Here is a 26,546-nt window from a genome sequence, read left to right on the forward strand (position 1 = left end):
GGGGTGGGGAGGTGGGCAGGGGAGCAAGCCCGGAGTCCCAGCGGAGGAGCGTTGGTTTTGTCCGCACGGCTGGAAGGGAGCCTCGGGGTTTGGGCGTTGGAAGATGAACTCGGGATGAGAGTGGGAAGGGCTGACTTGGGGCGCGGAAAGAGGAGCCTGACCCAGGTCTGGCGAGCCCCGTCTTGTCGCCTGGATACCCGCGTGATATTCTAGGGCCACCCCTTGAGATTGGGACGACTAGGCGCTTCTCGTGGTTGAGTAATGACTCCGTTAGCCAGTGTTAGAAGCGGCGCTCACTTGCCTAGCATTTACTCTTCCATTTGAAAAGGCTGTAGTATTTTTTACGACGATAAAGGCCTACTAAACCCTTCCGACTGAAGGAAGTCAAAACTAAAATTAACATTTGTGTTCGGGTCTTGAGGAATTGAAGTGTATTATAAGCCCCCCTCAACTCAGTGCTTTGTGACCACCTAGAGGGGTGGGATAGGGAGGGTGGGAGGGAGACGCAAGAGGGAGGGGATATGGGGATATATGTATACATATAGCTGATTCACTTTGTTATAAAGCAGAAACGAACACACCATTGTAAAGCAATTATACTCCAATAAAGATGTAAAAAAAAAAAAAAAAAGAGTCCTTAACGCGTGAGACAGTGAGATTCTAATGTGTTTCTTGGACCGTTTTCAGTCTCTAAAACTTAAAATTCAGTTTAGGGAAATCCAGTGTGAGAAGCTGTGATGCTTGAGATAATAGAATAGGAAAATTCTAATTAGACCACCTAACAACGTGTAGGGGATCTTCTTTTGTGACAGAAATGAAAACTGAGATGTGAAAGAAGGGGAAGGAAGAACCTTTTTGATGTGTGCTTGTGTTTCATATTGAATAATAAAAGTGTAAGAAATAATTAAGAAGACTGCAGTTGACAATAGATAATTTCTCCATAAGTGAAAATTGGATCCTTTTTTCTGCGTGAGATTCAGCAGGTTTTGTGGGGTTTTTTGTTTGTTTTTTTGGCTTAAAATTTGAATGCCACAGTTTCTATAACAACTGGGAACTTTTCATTTGTTAGCTAACTCTGTTTTGGGTTTCTGTCAGCTTTTGGATAGATAATGCATTTATTGAGGAATAGTATATGCCATTTTTATAATAAGTTGTAATAAAATAGTAATTTATGAGTGAAGGAATATAATTATAAGAAAGAATTGGGAAATATTAATTACATTTCCTCAGATTTAAGTGTAGGGATATATTATTCCATTAATTACTCTAACTCCAAAATTGTGCCATCTGTTTATTGATTGACACAGGAGCAGGGAGACATTCTTTTTGCTACAAGCTTTTACTGTGTGTTCCTGAGCAAGATACTAAATAGTTCTGTAGTTCCTTGTTTTATTTTCACATTTTTATAAAGGTAGAAAACAATTTATGAACTTGAAGTCTTTAATATAATGAAATATGGAACCAGCCAGCTATTAATAGAAAACTTATTTTGTCATACAGTTCAGAAGGCATTAACCTTTGGGCTTATGAATCCTGCTTGACATTCCCAGTTGTCTTTTTTTTCTTTAAATGTTTGATCCCATGAGTCCACGTATACTTCCTTGAAAATATATTTGATTTCTTCCCCCCGCCCCCACTATGGGGGAAGGAGAGGAGGTAGAGAAATATCTGTAGTATATTTAGCTTTCTAGGGTCTTGCCATTTAGTAAAGTAGTTAAACTAAATTAGGGTTTAAGTTAACTCAGTGACTCCAGTTATGATAGCAGGTAATATTCACTTACCAGTGATGATAGAGACAGACTAGTCCTGTGTCTACAGTGTTCATAGAACGACCTTGAACATGCTTATGGATCTTAACGCATGTGACTTTCTCTTTCCTGACCATATGTAGTTTGTTGTTTCATCAAAATTAAAAGCATATTACCTTAGGGACTTCCCTGGTAGTGCAGTGGTTGAGAATCTGCCTGCCAATGCAGGAGACACGGGTTCGATCCCTGGTCCGGGAAGATCTCACATGCAGCGGAGCAACTAAGCCCATGCACCACAACTACTGAGCCTGCGCTCTAGAGCCCGCGAGCCACAACTGCTGAGCCTGCGCGCCGCAACTACTGAAGCCTGCGCGCCTAGAGCCCGTGCTCCGCAACAAGAGAAGCCACCGCAATGAGAAGCCCGTGCACTGCAACAAAGAGTGGCCCCCGCTCGCCGCAGCTAGAGAAAGCCCGCGCGCAACAACGAAGACCCAAGGCAGCCAAAACTAACTAACTAAATAAATAAATTTTTTAAAAAAGCATATTACCTTAATAGTTACAATTAAAGGTTAACAGTCATGATTAAGAAGTGTATTTTTTTTTTTAAGAAGTGTATTTATCTTTTCATCCCTACAGTGGATTCTACTCTTGAATAAGTTTTCATCCCTAAGTGAAAAGTTGGTCTCTTTGCTTTAGAGGGAGAAGGAAAAAAAGAAAACAAAAACCAAACTTCGTTTGTCACCGCCATTTCCTGGTGCTTTTGCCTTAGGACCTAGGTTGTAGGACAAGTCAGGGAGTGCTTTTTCTCTTGCTTGCCTTTGTTAGTCACAGCTGGAGAACTGTGGAAAACAGAGGTCAGGGTGTAGTCAAGAATATTTAGTTTTTGCATCCTGGCTTTAATGCACCAATAAACTGAATTGTGTTTTAATTTTTTCACATTGAAAAAGAAGTTAATACAAAATTATGTTTTGAATCCATGAAATTTCGTAAGTGTTAATCCTATTTCTTTTAAAATCTTCTTATTGGTCCTGTGAGACTTCCTTTTTAACATAAACACCTTCATACAACAAAGTCAAACTACAGGATATTTCCTCAGTTGACAGAAATGGTTTAAAAGTTCTGTCTGCAGTGTTTCTAAATGATCACCTCAGGTTGGACATTCTAAACAGGAATTCCTATGTGGTTTGGATTATGTCCTCTGCATATAAAAAGTGGCGGGGATAGTAAATTTTTTCTTTGTTGTCATAAGTATTCCTCTCTTTTCACTGCACTACTGAGAACATTGTACTCCCTTCTCACTTGCTATTTTTCTCTCCTGTCATTCTTCTGTAGACAATGGCTATTCTTCTGCTTGGGCAAGCTACCTTTATGAAAAGTTCTTTGTTAAGTAGGGTCCGTTACCCATTCATTCAACAAATATTTGTTGAGTACCTACTAAGTTAATGAGGCTGCATGTCTCAAAGGGTGTGCTGTATACATATCAATCCTATGAGATGTGCTGCAAAAAACCCAAATGGTTCAGAGCCCAAGGAAGTTTTGGGTATGGGCATGCTTTGTTTCATTAGAGGTTTACAGTATACCTTAGTATGTTAAGTATTCTAAGAAGTTCATTTCCCAAACCTTTTTAACCATGAGACTGTTTTACTTTCTACTGTTAATTTTGTGAATTCTATGGAACATACTTTGGAAAATATTGAATTGTATATAGAACTCACCCTTACTGTTAAATAAGGGGAGAGAAGATAGATATATAACTATATATATATATAAAGCAGACAAGAGGATAAAAGTCAAGATATAAAGGGAGGTAACTGTAGACCCCAGAGACAAGGGAAGAGTTCATTTTAGCTGAAAGATAGCATGCATGAAGAAGAGGAGTGCCATGTAAGGTAATTGGGGTTTAATTGTAGAGGTCCTAAATGCCAGGATTAGGATTTGATTTTTTTTTTCTTTCTTGTAAACGTAGATGCCTTGATAATAGTGTTTGAGGTCATGTAATTTGACTGTGGTGACAATGGCTATTTGACTTCCAGATTAGAATTTGAATAGCTAAGAACACGTTTGTGTAAAAACATATTTATGTCTCTTAGATTTACAAACTAAGTAACAAAAGCTATTTAAACAGACTTATTGAAAAAGACTTATTCTCTTGTTCAATTAACTAGTTAAATATGTTTAATGAACATGATATATACAAGTAAGGACCACTCCTTTACCTTCAGGGTGCTGAAATGCTACTTGTTTTAGACATATTAGCTATTAAACAAGTGTTTGTGGAACCTCGCCACCAATTACAGTATCATGTATATGAGAAAATGTATTTATTCAGTAAACATTTAGCTTACCTTACCTTACCTACCCTAGGCCAGAAATCCTTCCAGGTACTGGAGTTAAAAGATGGTTTGAGTTAAAAATCTAGTTGGGAGAGTCAAAGAAAAAAAAAAAGAACTCTTTCTACGACTACTCTCAATATTACTTCACTTCTGACACCAGATGTGTGGGGATTTTCTTCCACAAGAATTCAATTCAGTTTTCCAATAGACACTGACTGTCCTACAATTCACTGTAATTCTGATACTGTCTACCTGGAGTTAGCATCAGATCCCACAAGTTAAGGACTCAGTCCCACAAAAATGCCCCCGCTTCAGATACCAGTTGCAGTTCAGGTTGTCACCTGTGTTTCTGACTGACAGCTATAAATTGGAGGGTCTCATGACCCCCTCTTAGAGATTCAGTAATTTGCTAGAATGGCTCACAAAACTCAGGAAAACAGTTTACTAACTAGATTACTGGTTTATTATAAAAAGATAAAACTCAGGAACAACCAGATGGAAGAGGTACATAAGACAAGATGTGGGGCAGGAGTGCAGCACTTCCATTCTCTTGGGTGCGGCCACCCTTCCAGCACCTTGATGTGTTCAGCAACCTGGAAGCTCTCTGAACCCCACACTTTAGGGATTTTTATGGAGGTCTCATCATGTAGGGATAATCATTAACTCATCTCTAGCCCTTCTCCCCTTCCCAGAGTATAAGGGGTGAGGCTGAAAGTTCCAGGCTTCTAATCATGCTTATCTTTCTGGTGACCAGTCCCCATACAGGAGCCCACCAAGAGTTGCTTCAGTAGGACAAAAGATGCTCCTATTACCCAGGAGATTCCAAGGGATTTAGGAGTTGTGTGTAAACCACTCCTATCACCTTTGTCACTCAGGAAATTACAAGAGTTTTAGGAGGTCTGTGTCAGGAACCAGGGTTGAAGACCACTGGAACAGAAGATGCTCCTAGTACGCTTATCACTTAGTCCCTTAGTTGTCTTGTGTGTGCTTTCTTTCTACCTTTCCATGGGTAGGATGAATCCCATTTTGCTAGTCTGAAACGAAACGAAACGTTTGTAGTGCTTTTCAAAAGAATCAATATTCAGTAAATGTAATTCATTTAAATCCACCATGAAACACGTAGTCTCATGAAAATCAAATCAAATGTGGTTAAAAAGGAGAGTCAAATGTGATAAAATTCATTTAGTTCCAGTGCCAGAATCGCATAAAGTTCATATTTGGTTTCTGGTAGAATCTTGGATTTATAACACCATAGAATGCCTATTTTTTATTTCTGGAGTGGAGGGTGGTGGTCCTGCCTTTTTGGTTTTGGATCTATGAAGCAAGTCTTGATTTTCAAGATCCTGTGCAGGGGATTTGGCCATGGCCCCGATAACAAGTGGTTTGATTTATTGTGCATCTATGGTGTGCTCAATATTGTTCTGTTGACCACAGCTGGAAAGCAAGAGAAGTGTATGACAAATCCTGCCTTTGCTTTCAATTTAAGTGTGGAGAAGAGAAAAACTTACAAATGTTACTATAAAACAATAAATGACAAAATGGCAGTAATATATTGTTTTGTGCTGGCATTTGAATTTTTAAGCCTCATAGGGGTTAAGAGTGAAGAAATAAGTGGAGATCATCTAGGGAAAGAACCCTTTCCCCATAAGTATCCTTGTGGGTTGAGTTACCTGGTCACGGGTAAGGAAGCAGAAGTAGCATGGGTTTGAAAAGAAGACAAGAGGAGGCTGCTGGTAGTGTACCTGTTCATTTTGGGGTGCAAAGAAATTTGGTTAGGTAGTGTAATATAAGAACTTCAAAGGGCAGACTTAAGAGTGTAAACTTCATAGTTTAGGAATTGCATAGGGAAGTTTCTGACTAAAAGGGAATAGTGTTTTAAAGATTAGTTTGGCAGTGGTCTGCACAATGAATTTAAGAAAAGCACCTTATATAGGAAGTACTTGAACCCACCTGTTAGTTGGTTTAATAGGACACAGAAATACTTCTCTCTGAAATCCTCTGAGCCTTATTTTTTAATCCAAGCAAGTGAAAATATTATAGGTTCTTTGAGTTTGTGGGTGGCTGTAACATATTTTATTGGATCTATTTTTGGGAAAGCTACTATAAGAAAATATAAACGTTTGGTTGGATTTTCTCAAGGAAACAATGTTAAATTAGGGATTTATGTTCCTGTCCAAGGGCTTGAGGTCTTAATTTTTAATAGAAATGACCACAAACCCCAGGTTTTTATTACAATTGGTAGCATTTGTAAAGAATAGGAAATCAGTTTAATAGATCAACACCGTAATCGACTATGTAAAGTTGAATTTAATATGATAGTATCTTTGTAGTACATACTTAGATTTTTGTTTTTGTTTTGGACGTTTGCTTTTAATTACTACAGAAAAATAGAGATTAAGATATACCTTTGTCAGGTTCACGAAATTCTAAAAGATTTTTCGGGTAATTGTTTACAGGTATCTTTGAGAATCCTCTTAGGAGGACTTGGTCATTTGGAGGTCTTGGAGAATTTGTTAATTTGACTATCTTTTTCTCATTGTAAATGCCTTTGCAGCAATGCTAAGTATTAGAAAGTAAATTATTGGGATTTATTTGGTTTTATAAGCAGCAAAGGTTTTGTTTTGTTTTTTGCTTTTTTGGAACTTCCATTCCATTGGAATGAGTAGCTGATTTATCTTAAACTCTTGTTGATAATTTGATTGCTTCTGAAGATGAAACCTGAACTTTGCTTCCAGGATGCTGTTGTCTCCTAAGTTTTCCTCCTCCTTTACTGGTCCCCCTTACTTTGTCTTTTGTTGGATCCCTTTCCTCCTTCTATCTCCACATGTTGCCATGCCCTTCTTCTTCCTAGATGATCTCATCCTGTTCTGAGGTTTTAAATAACTCTAAGATTATGTCTAGCGCCAGTTTCTTCCCTGTAATACAAACTTATTTTTCTGACTCTGTGCTCTGCATATTCACTTGTATGTCTAATTGGCATCTTCAACATATCATATGCAGAATAGAACTCTTACATCCCTACTCCCTTTTCCATCTCTTTCCCCAGTCTCACTAAATGGCACCACTTACCATTCATACAGTTGTTCAGGCTGCAGACCTCTATGAGTAATCATGATTCCCTTTTAAAATTTCTCCCCACATCCAATTCATCAGCACTTTGTATGAGTACAGTCTTTAAAAATGTCATGAACCGGGCCACATCACAGTACCTCCTCTACTGCCACTTTCATCTGAGTCATTAGCATCTCTTGACTAGACTAGTACAGTGTTGCAGGTTTTCTCAGAGAAGCAGACTTTGAGACAGAGTTTAGTGTGCAGAATATTTATTAGAAAGTACCCTTGGGATAAATACATGTGAAAGGACAGGGTAAAGAAGCAAGATTGGGCCTTAGGAGAAGTAGCAGTACAATGCTGGCCCAGTGACAGTGGTGATGATCCCTATGGGAAGATCTGGAACTAAAATTACCTATCAGAGTTGTCCTGCTTTTTACCAAAGTGGTCAGGCCTTTATATCCCTGTCTTATTTAGTCATTGGATATAGACCACATTGAGAAAAGTATGACATTGAGTGAAGTGGCTCTCTGCAGCTGAGAGGATCCCTGAAAATACTGCCAGGTGAAGGTTCTGTGCTGACAGCACTGCTAGCAGCTAGAGCAAGACCCTTCTTGAAGGGAGATCTGGATGACACGTGTCCACCGCAGACCACCCCTGTGCCACTAGACTCCGTGTCTTCACATACATTTGGGGGGTAGCTCCTCTAGACTCCAGTTGGGGTTCTTATCCTGGCGGAAAATTAGAAGGTGGTTAGTGGGATGAACTATGGCCCCTGCTGTTGCATGTGGTCTCAGGTTGCAACTGATATCACTTTCCATTTTTTACTCTCCGTTCTCACTCCCCCTCACCTTCAGCTAGTATGTCTGCTGCTTTTGGTGGCTTAACTGGTTACCATACTCTTCTTAGGCTGGGTTGCACACTTGTCCGTGTACTTTCAGAATTGGTCAAGGGAGTATCACAAGATCCTTACAAGGAGATCTGTGTGTCAAACATATTGTTCCCTGCCCCTTCTGTATAGTAGCCACCCTGCCTCCCTCTGATGATGTCAGTTGCCCTGCCAAAGATGGTCACTCCTCTTCTTGTTTTTTATTCCCTGGATAAAAGCAGCCAAATGCCCAGGCAGCACTTGCAGTTATAGTTTGCTGGGACTCTTATTATGTTCCCATACAAAAGTATTCCCCCTTTGGAGATTAAGACCTCTAACCCTGTAGACCTTAGAATTGCAGGAATAGCAAGAACAAATTGGGAGTCATGATGAGCAGGGCCACTTCTGATTTTACTCCTTGTTCCCAGGCTCATGTGTTTTTCCTGCTGGGGACACAGCATCATATAAAGGTTTTAAATTCAGAGTGTATACTGCATCTTGGCGGATAGTGCTCCATCTTCATAGAGTATTGTCTCTGAACTGGTAGTTCAGTTATACCTTCAGCAGGCTCTTTCAGTGCTCTATCAGACTGGCAGCTTCTGGGTGGTATGGTTTATGATATGACCAGCTGATCCCATGGTCACCCCCTTTGCTGTTAAATGGGTCCCATGGTCTGCTGTATGAGATCCTGTGCCAGGAGAACAAACACTTCCTCTGAGGATAGGCAAACTCAATTTGGAATGTTTCTATTCCTGTTAGAATGAATTAGTCTTCCAGCGTGGAAAGAGCCCAGTGTAGTCAACTTGCTACCACATGGCTGATTAGCCTGCTTGAAGGATGAGGCTGTTTTAGGGGCTCAGAGTTGGTCTCTGTCACTCTTAAGCTAGATCTTTGGCTTTGACACTAGATGGATCAGCCTTGCTAAGTAGGACCTCGTGCTGTTGGGGCCATATCTCTGTACTGTGTTCTCTCTGTTCATGTGCGCAATATGCTAATGCTGGGCAGAGGCTGGCTGGTGTCAGCTGGCAGAGTCATCTTGTCTACTTGGTTGATGTCTTCTTGTGGATATTAACATGCGGTACTAAGATCTTCATACTTCATGCCCAGTCTCATGTATCCATTCACATGCCTGTACCCCAGACTTTCCTGTTCTCTTTCTTCCAGTCTTTTTCCTCTGATAGCCAGGCCCTTTGCCATTGTCTGTGAGTCCATATATATTCTAACTGCAGGTCAGTTTTCTGTCCATCCAAGAGGATGACCAGGTGTATTTCCCAAAGCTGTGCCTTTTGGGAGGAATTTTTTTTCTTGCCGCTGAGTTTCAAGGCCACGGTTGAGGGAGGTTGTAATTGCAGCTACTGTCCATTTTCATTTGGCAGCCACATGCTTAGCCAACTCTTCATAAACCAAGCTCATGCTATTTCCTTCTCTATCATCTGCTTGTAAGAGATTCCCATAAGGCCATACATGTGAACTGAGGAAAGGATGCTAGTGCAATAGTAGCGGAAGACATGGGAGTTTGGACTACCTGCTTATGCAGTTTGCTTTGTGGTTCTGTTCATGTTTGATCCTGGATTTACTGCTTCCGTCTTATGATGGATAGTTCCTAGGTCCACTTGGGGAGTCTGTTAGAACACACCTCATGTTATAATTCTGGATGCACGGTCACTTCGTGTCCTGTGGTCAGGTGTACCTTCTCTGCTAGGGTCCAGAAGCGTACTAGGAGTTGTTCCTCAAAAGATGTGTAATTCTGCTGCAAATGGCATGATCTTGCTTCACAATCCAGGGATCTGTGTTGTGATTATCCCACTGGAGCTTGCTATAACTTCACATGACATTGTTTCTTGGCACTGATTACTTTAATACTTTAGTAAATGCTGATTTCTTTAATACTATTGGGTCTGCTAGGTTGTATGGCCCCCTCTTCCACAGATCCCCTTTCTGTTTTTGTGTTACCTGAAATATGTGCCAGAGTGGGTGTGGAATATCTTGGCTGCAGAAGCTGAAAAGGCCTACCAGGTGTTATGTGTCCTTCCTTGTGGTGGAGGTGCAAGGTACCATAGTTTGTCCTTTACTTTGGATGCGACGTCCCAGCCTCCCCTGTCTACCTTAAAACTTTTATTGATACACTGTGCCCGTGAATCTTTATAGAGTGTACGTCTCAGTCTCCGGAGCATGTGTGTCTTACCAAGCTTCTCCAGTGTGCTAACCAGTTCTTGCTCGTTTGGCCCAATTAGCATGATATCAGTTCATATGAGGAATCAGTAAGATGTTCTGCAGAATGTCCATACAGTACAGATCATGTTATAATAGAGGGTACGAGAGTTCACACAGCCTTGAAGCAAAACTGTAAATGTACACTGTTGTCAGTTCTATGTGACCATGAACTGTCTGATCCTCTTTGCTAGTAGGGATAGAAAAGAATGTATCAGCTAAATCATTGACCATATAGCACGAGGCTGGGAGGTTGCCACTGCATGTGGCACGGCAGATGTAACTGGGGCTACTTTTTGGTTGATTATTGAGGTAGTCGTCCTCCAGGATTTGTGTGGTTTCTGCAAAACCCAGACTGATGAATTAAATGAGAAAATGATAGGTAACATTACCCCTGCATCCTTTAGATGGGGGTTGGCAAATTTACAGCCCATGGGATACCTGCCTGTTTTTAAAGTTTTATTGATACATAGCTAGACCATTTGTTTATGTGTTGCCTATGGTTACATTTGTATTACATAGGCAGAGTTGAATGGTTGTAACAAAGACTCTGGCTCTCAAGCCTAAAATACTATCTAGTCCTTTATGAAAAAATTTGCTGATCCTTGCTTTAGAGCTTTAAGAGTGGCACTAATTTTTGCCATTCCACTTGGTTACTACATTGAGTAGGGAGGGGTAATTTCAGAGACTTTTACTTGGACTTCCCCACCATAATAGTTCCTATTCTATAAACCAAGGACTCAATGTGGAAGTTGCATTGGCCATCAGGTGTGTCTGTTCCTATTAAAGGTTTGCAAACTGGGGAAATGGCCACTAGTTGGGCTAATGGCCCATTGGACCGATGGTGAGCTTGACTTTGGCTAGGAATGTGTTTATTACTTGGCTCCCATATGTCCTCCTCCCATATGTCTCTTGAGTCCATGGTGCTTTGAGTCAATCAAGAATGTCAGCTAGGACCCTGTATACAACAGACCTCAAAAAGCTTGAGTATTCCCTTTCCCTAGTATATAGTTACTCAAGTAAATTGTTGTAACTGCTTTTGGGGGAAGGAATAGTAGATTCATTACTGCATATATTTGCCAGCATATTGCAGAGTCCTTCCTCCTGGGAACCTGGCCTTTTCTTCAGTCGATAATGGGGAATATGTTATAGTACCTCCTTCAAGACCTTAGTACAAGCTGTGGATTCTCACTACCTCTCTTGGTCTCATCTACAACTATTCTCCGCTTCACTCACTGTGCTCTAGTCACACTGGCCTCTTGTCATTACTTGCATACTAAGTTTGTTCCCTGTACTTGGAGCATTCCTTCCCCAGATGACTTATTCCTTAGCTGCATTTAGTTCTTTGTTCAGAATTTACTTTTTTTTTTAATATTTATTTATTTGTGGCTGCTTTGGGTCTTCGTTGCTACATGCGAGCTTTCTCTAGTTGCGGCGAGCGGGGGCTACTCTTTGTTGTGGTGTGTGGGCTTCTCATTGCAGTGGCTTCTCTTGTGGAGCACGGGCTCTAGGCGCGTGCGCTTCAGTAGTTGTGGCACACAGGCTTCAGTAGTTGTGGCGCACGGGCTTAGTTGCTCCGCGGCATGTGGGGTCTTCCCGGACCAGGGCTGGAACCCATGTCCCTTGCACTGGCAGGCGGATTCTTAACCACTGTGCCACCAGGGAAGCCCAAAATTTACTTTCTTAGAGAGGCATTGCCTGATCACTTCTACCAAAAATAATTCCACTCTTATCCATCCGTCTGTATCCTGTTTAGCTTTCTTCATAGTTCTTATTACGTTTTCATATATCTGCTCATTTGTCTGTTACTCTCCTCCCTGAAATCCAGTGGAGGAGAGATTTTTTTCCTGCCCTTCAGAATATTTAGAATAGTGAGTAGCATGTAGTAGGCTCTCAATTAATATTTGTTGAATGAGGGAATACTGTATTTTGAGAAAATTGAAAATGTTTCATATGAAAAAATGCTTGCTTCTTTTTCACTGTCAATAATACTTGTTGATTTGTAGTTTTTTGACATATAATTTAATAAAACTGGTTTGTTGAGATTAATGAACAGTGTAACATGTTGAATTGAAAACTGAAACTACTCTCAATAACTAATAAGTGAAATTAATAACACATGAGAACTGGGACTTCCCTGGCGGTCCAGTGGGTAAGACTCTGTGCTTCACCTCAGGGGGCATGGGTTCCATCCCTGGTCGGGAACTAAGATCCCGCATGCCACATGGTGTGGCCAAAAAAAAAAAACAACAAAAAACCACACATGAGGACTAAGATTATTAAGTACTGTATTTACACAAGTATCTATGCGTAAAAAATGACAGGGAAAAGGAGCACGATTACTATATAATTTAATGAAAGTACTGTGGACTTTTTTTTTTTTAACATCTTTTTTGGAGTATAATTGCTTTACAATGGTGTGTTAGTTTCTGCTTTATAACAGAGTAAATCAGCTATACATATTCATATATCCCCATATCTCTTCCCTCTTACGTTTCCCTCCCTCCCTCCCACCCTCCCTATCCCACCCCTCTAGTGGTCACAAAGCACCAAGCTAATCTCCCTGTGCTATGCGGCTGCTTCCCCCTAGCTATCTGTTTTACATTTGGTAGTGTATATATGTCGATGCCACTCTCTCACTTTGTCCCAGCTTACCCTTAGTACTGTGGACTTTTGAAGAGCTGCTACTTCCTGAATAAATTTAACCTCTTTTAAAGAAAAAAACTCTTTATTTTACCAGAAGTGAAGGCTTGAACTTTTGAAATCAGATAAGCATATGTGATCTTGGATTAAATAGCCTTTTTGTATCACATAATTTCCCAGGTATGAAATGAATCAACATTAATAGAACCTACCTCATGGACTTCTTAAGTACATATTAAATGAGATTAAGTTTGTAAAATGCTAGGCACATATCTGGCACATAGTAGACACTTTAAAAAATCAGCTGTCATCACCATCTTATCATAATGTAGAAGTATTTCATGTGCTTATCAGACTTTCTAAAGTTTTAAGTAGCTCTAAACAAATTTCTTTGAGTCATTGCTTCTCAATTTATATATGTAAATTAAGAATTGTTAGACATGTCAACTCTTTGTCTCAAGAGAAGTGAGGTAGACTACAGGTATGATTATATAAATGGTATGTTCGCTAAATGAGTTAATTGTATATTAGAGGGCCAGAATTTTTACTTTGCAGGATAGCTAACTCATCCTTAGGATTTAATCTTCAAACATGTCAGCACCTGGATAAATCTGAATTTTTAATTTTTTTACAGTTATTACAAAATATTGGATATATTTCCTGCATTGTACAATACATCCTTGTAGCCTATCTTACACCCAGTAGTTTCTGCCTCCCACTCCCCCACCCTTATATTGCCCCCCTTGCACCCCACTGGTAACCACTAGTTTGTTCTCTATATCTCTGAGTCTGCTTCTTTTTTGTAATAGTCATTAGCTTGTATTTTTTAGATTCCACATATAAGTGATTTCATACAGTATGTGTCTTTCTCTGTCTGACTTATTTCACTTAGCATAATGCCCTCCAAGTCCATCCATGTTGCTGCAAATGGCAAAATTTCATTCTTTTTTATGGCTGAGTAGTGTTCCATTGTATTTATATATATATCCATTCATCGGTTGATGGACACTTAGGTTGCTTCCATATCTTGGCAATTATAAATAATGCTGCTGTGAACATTGGGGTACATGTATCTTTTTTTTTAATTTACATATTTGTCTATCTATCTATCTATCTATTTATTTATGGCTGCGTTGGGTCTTCATTGCTACACGCGGGTTTTCTCTAGCTGTGGCAAGCGGGGGCTACTCTTTGTTGCGGTGTGCGGACTTCTCATTGCGGTGGCTTCTCTTGTTGCGGAGCACGGGCTCTAGGTGCGCAGGTTTCAGTAGTTGTGGCGCATGGGCTTAGTTGCTCCGCAGCATGTGGGATCTTCCTGAACCAGGGCTTGAACCCGTGTCCCCTGCATTGGCAGGTGGATTCTTAACCACTGCGCCACCAGGGAAGTCTGGGGTGCATGTATCTTTACAAATTAGTGTTTTTGTTTTTTTTTCAGATATATACCCAGGTGTGGAATTGCTCCACATATGGTAGTTCTAATTTTAGTTTTTTGAGAGACCTCCATACTGTTTTCCACAGTGGCTGCACCAATCTACATTCCCACCAACAGTGTAGGAGGGTTCCCTTTTCTCCGCATCCTGGCCAACATTTGTTATTTGTGTTCTTTTTGATGATAGCCATTCTGACAGGTGTGAGATGATAGCTCATTGTGGTTTTGATTTTCATTTCCCTGATGACTAGCAGTGTTGAGCAGAGCTGAGATTTAAATCACTCTGTTTTCACTGCTGTATAAAACTTAATAGTAACTTTGGGAAACTACGAATAGCTCCTTGTGCCTAAGGTTTAGATGGCGAGGATAAGAAGAATTCAAACTGGAATCGCCAGTAAATGCTATCAGTTTAAGTTACATGCTAAGTGGGAGGCAATATATGATATCTATTTGTACGAAAGAGGGTAATATGGAAACTATGTACATTAGTGTGTATTAGTCTAAAAAATGCATTATCAGCCGATGGTGAACATTTGAATGTTTATTTTCTTGATTGGGCCTTCTACTCTGATATTCTTTTTTTTTTTTTTTTTTTTAAGTTTTTGTTTTTTTGGTTTTTTTAAATTTTATTTTATTTATGGCTGTGTTGGGTCTTCGTTTCTGTGCGAGGGCTTTCTCTAGTTGCGGCAAGTGGGGGCCACTCTTCATCGTGGTGCGCAGGCCTCTCACTATCGCGGCCTCTTTTGTTGCGGAGCACAGGCTCCAGACGCGCAGGCTCAGCAATTGTGGCTCACGGGCCTAGTCGCTCCGCGGCATTTCGGATTTTCCCAGACCAGGGCTCGAACCCGTGTCCCCCGCATTGGCAGGCAGATTCTCAACCACTGTGCCAGCAGGGAAGCCCTGATATTCTTTTTTTATAATTCTTTTTTTTCTGGGAAAGTTTAGAAAATTTAACCCTGCCTTTTCATTTTTTTCATTTTTAAAATATTTATTTATTTATTTATTTTTAATTTTTGGCTGTGTTGGGTCTTTGTTGGTGCGTGTGGGCTTTCTCTAGTTGTGGCGAGCGGGGGCTACTCTTCGTTGTGGTGCGCAGGCTTCTCATTGTGGTGGCTTCTCTTGTTGCGGATCACGGGCTCTAGGCATGCGGGCTCTAGAGCGCAGGCTCAGTAGTTGTGGTGCACGGGCTTAGTTGTTCTGCGGCATGTGGGATCTTCCCGGACCAGGGCTCAAACCTGTGTCCCCTGCATTGGCAGGCGGATTCTTAACCACGGTGCCACCAGGGAAGTCCTGTCCTGCTTTTTTAATATCAGATATTATACATGAGCATTTTTTTCTCATTTCATTAAATTTTTTTACAACATGATTTTAATAGGAACATAATTGTTTTATCCTGTAAGTTTACTATAATTTTTCAATAATGATTTTGTTGAATATTTGTGTAATAATTTTTCAGTGTTATATATAATACAAAAATTTTGTGTTCATATCTGCTTTTTCCCTTAGAATTTTGTAAGTAGAATTACTGGGTTAAAGGGTATGAGCATTTGTAGTACTTCGATGTTACCAAAATGTTACCTGCTGTCCTCCAAAAATACTGTACCTTTTAACATTTCTAACAATAATGAGAGTGTATGCATATTATAATTAAGGAAAAAGAAAAACTTTGTCAGTTTGTGAGGCAAAAAGAAGAAAAAAAAAGTGATAACTAGACCTTATTTGATTATTTGATTACTAGTGAAGCTGTATATATTTCATGTTTCTTGGCCATTTGTATTTCTTCTATAAATTGTTTGTGTCCCTTGCTCATTTTTCCTTTGGTATGTTCCTGCTCATAATACTCTTTAATATTTTAATATACTAATTTTCATTAAGTAATTTGTTTATTGAAGATTTTTTTAAATTGAAAAAGCCTGTACATTTTAATAATACAGATGTGTTTAATTAGTAATTTAATTTTAAGTTCTCACATGGTATAAACTGTTTCATTTTTGTAAGTAGTATTAAGTCATGGCCTGTGAAACTTTGTAAAAGAACATTTATTTTGTAAACTAGGAGCCTTTTGTGGCAGATGAGTATGTTGAACGTCTTGTATGGAGAACCCCAGGAGGAGGCTCTAGAGGGGGACCTGAAGCTTTTGATCCTAAAAGGTGAAGTAAAAATTTCTTTTTCATAGACCCAATCTAGTACAAATTTGTGTCTGGAATAGAGGTGACTGTCGGAATTCCTTTCAACGTTCATGTAAAGGGAGTTAACAACTGGCCAATAAAAGGAAGAAGCATTAGAAGTTTGAGATTTATTTTTTTCCTTTTATGTTTCTTTTATTTTAGAGAAGGACTTTAAGTGATATGGGGGAAGGGATTTTATTGCATTATGAGAATTTAATATTTTCTCCAATTAGTAATAAATTAGAAATGGCTGGCTATACCTCTAAAATAAAACATGTTGAATATGTTGTTTTAAGTATCGGTGTAAATTGGGGGAACAAAAATTCACCATACCCTGGAATGCACAGTATTATTTTTATATAGTACGATTTACCTTTTTAACTATTTCTATAAAATTGGTTTCAATTCTGGGGGTTAATGGAGATTCCCTGTGAGGTTTTCATTTATGTCAGAGATAATCCCTAACAGGATGCTGAAGAGAAAATTAACATGTTCATCCTTACCTCAAGGAATGCTCACTAATACTTTATTTACAATTATAAGTGAACTGGTCACTTCCTAGTGATCAGTTATAGATGGATTGATACATATTCTAATTTTCCTTTGTTAGATTATTAGAAGAATTTGTAAATCATATTCAAGAACTCCAGATAATGGATGAAAGGATTCAAAGGAAAGTAGAGAAACTAGAGCAACAGTGTCAGAAAGAAGCTAAGGAATTTGCCAAGAAGGTACAAGAGCTCCAGAAAAGCAATCAGGTAAACATTTAGTTAAATAATGAATAGTTTATACAGGCTTTAATGTCTTTATTTCCTTTCAGTTTTCAGTTTTTTAAAAAAATCTAGTGCAATAGTAATTGTTGAGGTTTCTTTATACTGCTCCCATCTCATGGGATAAAATGTTAATGAATTGTTATCAGGCACTCTTGGTGCACTTGCTTGCCTACTGAGTGTTGGTTTGGGATCACAGTACTCCCTTAGGATGGTGTGGTATCCATTACAGTGTGGTCCTTGCTTCCTCTTTAACAGTGCAAACTTTTAAGAATGATAATTCAGTAGACCTGTATTTTTAGGGGGTCGTGATTAGCTTGGATATTTACGTATTTATTTGCATTCTCATTTAATCATAAAGCAAAATAATAATACCAGACCAGCTATTGCCTGGATGGAGTTTTTTCCTAGAGGAAACCTGGTCTGGGAAGTTTCACAAAAGTCATGAGGTATATACCCTAATGAGAATGCTGGCGTAACTGGGAAAAGCATGTGCAGAACTCTTCCTCAGTCCATTTGGGAGTAAAACTAGATCTCTAGACTGACTCTGGGGTAAGTAGGCCAAGCATCTTAGCCATTCTTAGGCCCTAAACTTAATCTGGAACCTCTGAACCTCTTTCACAGCCTGGACCTGATGTGGAACTTGATTGCCCTTTGTAAATGTAGCTAGAAGAGCATGTTTAGCATCGCTGCCTGCCAGGGGCTGTTTGTTCTTTAGTGTTAGGGGTTAGCAAGCTGATTTCTGCTCAGATTTCATATGTTTAGATTCCTTCACTTAAGCATGTATAACTGTTAGAAAATAATAAAGTGAGTAATTTACATAAGATAGAGAATGTGTTTTTAAGTAGTTAAGGTGATAGATTCCAAATACTTCTAATGCAGATTCCCCTTGATAATAATGATAGTATTAGTAGTTAATCTGGGTTCTCTGATTGTATTTTATGCTTGTTCACATTTTTTCTAGGTTGCCTTCCAACATTTCCAAGAACTAGATGAGCACATCAGCTATGTAGCAACCAAGGTCTGTCACCTTGGAGACCAGTTGGAGGGGGTAAACACACCCAGACAACGGGCAGTAGAGGCTCAGAAATTGATGAAATACTTTAATGAGTTTCTAGATGGAGAATTGAAATCTGATGTTTTTACAAATTCTGAAAAGGTGAGCACTGTCAGAAGGATAAAAGCAAATTATAGCATTAATAACAATGCCCTAATTATGAACTACAGTTATTACTTTCCAGAGTCAGACTTCAAATCACTGAGTAGCTGACTTATTAAAAGTCTTTGTTCTGAAATGTGCACTTGTCTACAGATTGCTGATCAAGTATATATATATTCAAATTTTTAGTTGGATTGCCTGGCATTTTTGTTTATGAAATTTGTATGGTTTAGATATGTTGAGGCAACTATTTTAATAAATATTTCTTTTTCATAATTGACTTTTAATATTAACAGAATTTGATAGTCACATTCCGTTGGGTGAGGGGTGGTCTGACCTAAATCATTGACAAGCTGAAGTATCTTTCTATGCAAGGAATTCAGAGCTTCTAGTTTTTGTTACTTGAATAAAGATCTTTTACAAAGAATTAAAGCATAGTTTAGATCAAAGAGAATAGAAAAATCTGAATTAATTGTTCATGTTAATCTTTTTCATAGCGCTAGTCACTTAATCCTGGTCTAAGGTTGCATGGTGTTGGCTGCTGTACAATCTTGGAAGAGGTTATTTAGCTCACTTTCTTCCCCTCGGGGGAAAAATCAAAATGCATGAAAAAATAGACATTCTTATGGATGGTATATGTACATAGTGACATTGTCCACTAATATGTTGAATACAGTCTTCCAGAATTTTTCCGAGTGTACTCCATGGGATATCTCAGATAGCGGAATTTTAAAAACTAAGTAGTACTGAAGTTCACTTTGAATTAAGCAACACATTTTTTTGTGAGTAGGAACTATATAGGGGTATAGAATTTATAATTTTTAGAGATCTTTGAAAGGAATGGTTACATATGTAGAAATAACTCCTCTAAAGAAAAGGCAGTATTTTAAATAATGAGTTTCAGGAATTATATTTGTAATATAAAGTAGAACTGATAAGATTAACATCAAGAACATTATCATGCTTAAACACTTGTAAAATACTGGCAATATCTAGTTTTTATATATTCACATGATTTTTATATATAATAATATACACACACACACACACACACACACACGGCTTGAACACTGAACTGTTTTTCAGGATAGTTTATGGAATGCTTTTATTTTATGTTTCCTAAATATAAACATATTTCTAATGTATTATAAAAGTACATATTTATACATATAAAAATGTTTTTTTGTATATATATAAAATTGTATATAATTCAAGTCTTATACCTTGGGTTACCTTGGATTATACCTGTTGGATTGTAGAGTATATTTATGTTTTGTTATAAACAAAATGCAGATATTTTACCCAGTGTGAGTTGGTCTGTTTATTTGATGCAGCTCAAGGCAGCCATTTAGAATCTAGAGAAAAATAAATATTTTAAAATTGACTGATTACACATATTTTTACCCTGATTTGTATTGCTTGTAATGTTTTGCATAATGAAATTATGTTTTTTACACTTTTCTTTAAACATTTTAATTATCCTCAAGTAATTGTGTAGTTCATGGTATTACTATTGTCTCTTAGTTTTTAAGATTTTGATTGAAAGAAGAAGAAAAAATCTTCATATTCTTGCTACTTCATTCACTTGGTCACTAGCTGTCTGTAATTTTTGAAGAGCAAGTAGAGCTAACAGTGCTTATGCTACTTCCTCTTATTTTCTCTCCTTTGCTTCACTCCCTACCATATCCCATTTTCTTTCATCTTGTTCCTTTTTTCTTATACTCTAGTCCTCTTTTCCCAATTGTCTTGTTTTTCTCTCATATCTCCCATAAGTTTTGGGTTACTGTTGAATCATTACTTCTGACCTGGTACTATCACAGTTAACTACACTTAGGAACATCATATATGGTATTAGATTGCTAATTATTAGATAAACTTCTAACTATCTCAATTTCTGCACTGTGTGCCAGCCACCTTCCCAATGGAAAGAAAAGGAAAATCACCCATGTAGTTAGGGAGGTGTGTGATTGTGGAAGGAATTAGAATGCGAAAAGATAACAACACATCTTTTTCCTTTTTCTTGTTGCTCCATAGTCATTTTTGCTTTTTTTTAATCTTTGCTTCTCAGAATCTTCTAATTTTCTTCTCTGGGAAAAAAAACCCCATTTTATGGCCATAGTATATATTCCCTCTTACCTCTGTCATTACAAAGTATGTTAGTTGTTTCTCTTAGCATCACAACTTAATGTTCTTCATGTAGATAATGCCTGATGGCCCTGATTATCTTTAACCTGTGGTGGTCTCTCACTTTACCCTAACATCAGTAGTGGTGGTCTCTCACCTTACCCTAACATCAGTAGTAGATGTAAGCAAGTTATTAGATTGTGGTTTTGAAAGCTTCTGTACTTTTATAGTATATTTCAACTGATGGATGACCTTAAGAGCTACTTGTGCTTGAAACAATTTTTATAAAATAATTACCTGTGGGAATTCCATAAAATCAAGTGTTATTTACTCTGCTATACTTCTTCCTATATTAAGTGAAGTTTTCAAACACTACGTAATGGGGACTTGCATCTCTTAAGACAACAAGAACAAACTCCTGATAGGAACATAAAACATGTATGTAGGTCCTTTCTGAAGGGAGTATCGGTGAGGAGAAAAGGGTGGACATTGCTAGTGCAACTAAATGGCATGGTGAAAAGAGATAATGCAGTGGTATCTGTGCCCATGTTCAGTAGAATAGAGTGAGCATCTGGTAACTGAAAATGACAGTGACATGCTGACTAGGAGAGAAGAGATAACTGAAGCAGAAATGCTATCTATATTCACTATTGTTGGGCAAAACAACAATATCATTTGGTCCTGCTTTTGTTTGCCACAGTTGCTTGCCAGACTTCACATGAGTACTCGGTTAGAAAGATCTGTGTTAATGTTCTCAGCTCTTCCTTCACGTTTGTATGAGTCTCTCTCTCTCTTTTTTTTTTTTTTCGTGTAAGAGAAAGTGAATGATCATAAAATCATTTAGTTAAAGGTGTGCCAAAATAAAACTCAATACTTATTTGAAATTTGTTTTAAAAAGTAAACATTATATAACTCCCCTATACATTAGTGTGAATAAGCACAAATGTCTGCATTTTAAGAATTTTGGACCCCTTGCCTAAATCCTTTAGTTCCACAACTTGAATAAGTACAAACATTTCTGTACCATTTTCCATTCTAGAAACTTCATATTAAACTTAATCTTTGCTTTTATAACAAGTTTTATAACTTGATATGTTCATTAAATGACAGGCATTTTGTTGTTTTTTTCTTCACTTAAAATGGGATATATACAGCAGTATGATCTGAATTATTTTCATAAATCTTGTTTATCGTTTCACAAACTCAGAAGATACTTAAACTTGCTTTCAGCAATCAGTGATTTGAATTTTTTCTGAGTAAACTTGAACTGCAGGTTTCATTGGGAAGGGATTGTGGCGTTATAAAATCACAAGATTTCAGTACAATAATGACAAATGTTTATGTTTTGTTGACTCATTATTGGTGATACCCCAGATGTATTCCTGTTGCTCATAAGATTTTATTTGTTGTGTGTTTTAAAGAAAATTGTTTGGGTGAGTGTCTGTGGGCATACATAGAAGAATATTACTATTTTTAAATATAAAATTATTTTTTGATATGTATAAAGGTTTTTTTAAATTATTGCTTTTGTTTTTTAATAGATAAAGGAGGCAGCAGACATCATTCAGAAGTTGCACCTAATTGCCCAGGAGTTACCTTTTGATAGGCAAGTTTATTTCTCAAGAGCTAATTTGAGTATATGGTATAGTGTATAGAATAAAATTGTACTTTTTCCAGTATGATTTTGCTCATTAATTCAACAAAAACTTATTGAGGACAGCCTTTGTACAGGTACAGTATGTAATAGCTGATTGAAAAAAATGTGGTATCTTAACAACTAAATTTAATGATATATCTTGAAATAATTTCAATCTCATGTTTTTCTTTTGAAAAAAATTGATGGAGAATTTTGAAATTGGAGTAAGATTTTGAATTTTCTTTTTTTCTGGACTTTGATAAACAGACTAGAAGGGGACAGAGAAAGTTTAAACATGGGGCTCTTGAGTTCCTTCTTCTTCTGTCTACATGAGAATTCTTAAGCTTTTAGGGGTCTTGGACACCTTTGAAAAGCTGGTGAAAGCTATGAAATTTCCTTAAAAAATTCAGATACACAGACTGTTGTATACAATTTCATGGAGTTTTAGACCCTTTAGCCTATCTGTAGGCTCCTTCCTAGGGACTTCAGGTTAAGAAATCCTGTTTTAGTTGCAAGACCCTAGGGCCATTGCTAAGTTAGGTATTAATGGTTTCATCCTAAAAGAAACTTCACTGAGAAGGAAATTCTTTCATGATTTCCTTTAGTTCATGGAATGTCAGACTCTATAATAAAATCTTGTTAACAGTGGTTCTCCCATTTAAATATCTGGAAAAAATGTCTTCCCTTTTAACAGATAATATACGTATTTTATTCTTTTTTTTTTTTTTAAAACATCTTTATTGAAGTATAATTGCTTCACAATGGTGTGTTAGTTTCTGCTTTATAACAAAGTGAATCATTTTATTCTTTTGGTAATACTTGAAAATCCTGAGGTACAGGTAGAATGTAAATGTATTGCTATACTTAAAGCTTGTCCATTATGTCCCAAACATAGAGTGAAAGTGAATTCCCTACCCCCAAATATATCTTATTTTACTCTGAACTTTGTATCATCATAAAGGATTAGCAGTAATAAGCATCTATCATTTAGCTATCATTAATAATCTCATACTTGTCCAGCATTATGAGCAATGATTTTTAATGTCACCCACAAAAAACCTCTCTTTAACTTTATTTCAGAGTTAAACCATTTACTTAAATGGGTAAAATGTATGGCTCACAATAAGTGCATCATAATTGTTGGCTTCATCTGTCTCCCACTCCTACAAACACACAGGCATATACTCATCTTCTCCTGCTTCTCAATTACATGCTTCTCTTACAGTTTTGTTTTAGCGTATCAAGCCTTAGAATTGAATATATAGCCTAATCAAGTTTAATTTTTTCACAAAGATCAATATGGCCTAACATACTCTGTGATCCACTGTGACTTTGATATCAATTTTGTATAGATCTTTAAATTATTACCTTCTTCATCTGTCTTTGGCATTCTTTTGCCACCCACTCTCCTGTCTCTTCAAACTAATTACATAAGATCTCTCAGCATTAATTTTCCATGTTGTGCATTCCCCCTTGATACTTATGATTTGAAAAAAATTCTAGTGTATGGTAGTGTGTGATATTTTAGTTTTTGAATTTGCAGAGGTTGAATGCTAGGCACATTACTGGGTCCTTTTTATGGCTTCTATTTTATTTTTCTAGTTTTAAAATAACTCATTTGTATATGCTTATTTTATAGTTGTTTTTCTTTAAGTAACAATAGTGGAACGTCATATGAGGAAATCCCAACTGAGGGGAAAATAGACAAATATCAAGTGAATTTAAAATGCCGGTGAATATGAGTAGGGACAATAACCCAGTTGTTGGGGCCTTCTGGGTTGTTAATACCTCATACAGAATTCCTCCCTTTAAAACGGGATTGGTGGGACTTCCCTGGTAGTCCAGTGGTTAAGACTTCGCCTTCTAATGCAGGGGGTGCAGGTTTGATCCCTGGTCGGGGAGCTAAGATCCCACATGCCTCTGGGCCAAAAAACCAAAACATAAAACAGAAGCAATATTATAGCAAGTTCAATAAAGACTTTAAAAAAAAATGGTCCACATCAAAAAAAAAGGGGTGGGGGAATTGGTTATTCAATGTGAATTTCCTCAGTGAGAACCAGATACCCCATCTGGATTGCCCAAATTCAGTTTTGTTACATGGCATGCTTCCTACTATCAGTACTCTCTCCCCTCTGGCTTTGTCTTTCCCTCCCCTCCCTCCCTCCCCCGCTTCCTTCCTTTTTTTCTGACGACATTTAGTATAGAGGATTCCTATGTACCCCCAAAACCAGTTTCCCCTTTTATTAACATCTTACATTACTATGGTACATTTGTCACAAATAATGAACCTCATCATTGGTTTTTATCTTTCAGATTTTCCGAAGTTAAATCCAAAATTGCAAGTAAGTGGGGTTCTATTTATTTAACTGTTTTGGATAGGTAATCAAACTACTTGTATAAAAGAAAGAAAATAGTAAAAGAAGAGAGTGAGAACAATGTCATCCTCCCACCCCATCCCTGAGTTTGATTCCTCTTCCTTGAAACAAGTGTGATCAATTTCTTGGGTATTCTTCCAGAATATTCTATGGATATACAAGCATAAGACATAAATCGTGTATATAATGTGTAGAATTTAGTTCTGCTGTCCACGTTTATTTTAAAATAATTGGTGGCATGCTATACAAATAGCTTCCATACCTTGTGTTTTTAATTTAACAGTGTATCTTGGGGATTGTTTTTGTATTCATACATACAGTTCTAATGTAGGTTCTCTTTTTTTAAAGCTAGCTCATAATGACCATTTCAGTACCTATTTAACTCCTTACATGATAGCTTGATTCTTGATCTTTGGATTGTATTTTAAGCAGATCATTCTGGATTTCTTGAAAGGCTGCTATATTTGCAGGCTCCCGTGGTAGTCTAAGTCACTGTTTTGGGAAGTCATTGAAGTTCAGAGACCACCTGTTTTCCCAAAAGTGTACCGTAATAGCCTCAAGAATGTAGTGGATCAAATACCACATGTTGTCTTAAGGTGTACCTTGGTATTGAATCTGCCATTGTTTGTAGTAAAGGCATCTGAACACTAGTAAAGAGTTTTATAACTCTGCTCACCCTTTCCATAAATTCAGGTTTAAGATTTTTCCTGTCTCTTGCTATCACAAATGACATCCAGAAGGTTTTTCCCAGGCAGCTGCTTTCTTTTTTTAACATCTTTATTGGAGTATAATTGCTTTACAATGGTGTGTTAAGTTTCTGCTTTATAACAAAGTGAATCAGCTATACATATACACATATCCCCATATCTCCTCCCTCTTGCGTCTCCTTCCCACCCTCCCTACCCCACCCCTCTAGCTGGTAACAGAGCACTGAGCTGATCTCCCTGTGCTATGCAGCTGCTTCCCACTAGCTATCTATTTTACATTTGGTACTGTATATATGTCAGTGTTACTCTCTCACTTCATCCCAGCTTACCCTTGCCCCTCCCCATGTCCTCAAGTCCATTCTCTATGCGTGTGTCTTTATTCCTGTCCTGCCCCTAGGTTCATCAGAACCATTTTGTTGTTTTTAGATTCCATAGATATGTGTTAGCTTACAGTATTTGTTTTTCTCTTTCAGACTTACTTCACTCTGTATGACCGACTCTAGGTCCATCCACCTCACTACAAATAACTCAATTTCTTTTCTTTTTGTGGCTGAGTAATATTCCATTGTATATATGTGCCACATCTTCTTTATCCATTCACCTGTCGATGGACACTTAGGTTGCTTCCATGTCCTGGCTATTGTAAATAGAGCTGCAGTGAACATTGTGGTTCATGACTCTTTTTGAATTATGGTTTTCTCAGGGTATATGCCCAGTAGTGGGATTGCTGGGTCGTATGGTAGTTCTATTTGTAGTTTTTTAAGGAACCTCCATACTGTTCTCCATAGTGGCTGTATCAATTTACATTCCCACCAACAGTGCAAGAGGGTTCCCTTTACTCCACACCCTCTCTAGCATTTATTGTTTGTAGATATTTTGATGATGGCCATTCTGACTGGTGTGAGGTGATATCTCATTGTAGTTTTGATTTGTATTTCTCTAATGATTAGTGATGTTGAGCATCTTTTCATGTGTTTGTTGGCAATCTGTATATCTTCTTTGGAGAAATGTCGATTTAGGTCTTCTGCCCATTTTTGGATTGGGTTGTTTGTTTTCTTGATATTGAGCTGCATGAGCTGCTTGTAAATTTAGGAGATTAATCCTTTGTCAGTTGCTTCATTTGCAAATATTTTCTCCCATTCTGAGGGTTGTCTTTTTGTCTTGCTTCTGGTTTCCTTGGCTGTGCAAAAGCTTTTAAGTTTCATTAGGTCCCATTTCTTTATTTGTGTTTTTTTTCCATTTCTCTAGGAGGTGGGTCAAAAAGGATCTCGCTGTGATTTATGTCATTGAGTGTTCTGCCTATGTTTTCCTCTAAGAGTTTGAT

At 37.8% G+C, this 26,546-nt stretch overlaps 1 protein-coding gene across 1 annotated transcript in view; it reads left to right on the plus strand.

Annotated features, from left to right (window-relative positions):
* EXOC5 (exocyst complex component 5) overlaps positions 1–26,546 on the plus strand; it is a 53,553-nt gene that overhangs the window by 470 nt on the left and 26,537 nt on the right. The window contains exons 2-6 of the mRNA XM_068544894.1: positions 16,339–16,433; positions 17,062–17,209; positions 18,186–18,380; positions 22,046–22,110; positions 24,454–24,482. Of these exons, the coding sequence (XP_068400995.1) occupies positions 16,339–16,433; positions 17,062–17,209; positions 18,186–18,380; positions 22,046–22,110; positions 24,454–24,482 (532 nt within the window). The remainder of the gene's footprint in view (positions 1–16,338; positions 16,434–17,061; positions 17,210–18,185; positions 18,381–22,045; positions 22,111–24,453; positions 24,483–26,546) is intronic.

This window comes from Eschrichtius robustus, chromosome 1 (genome assembly GCF_028021215.1).
Source record: "Eschrichtius robustus isolate mEscRob2 chromosome 1, mEscRob2.pri, whole genome shotgun sequence".
NCBI lineage: Eukaryota > Metazoa > Chordata > Mammalia > Artiodactyla > Eschrichtiidae > Eschrichtius > Eschrichtius robustus.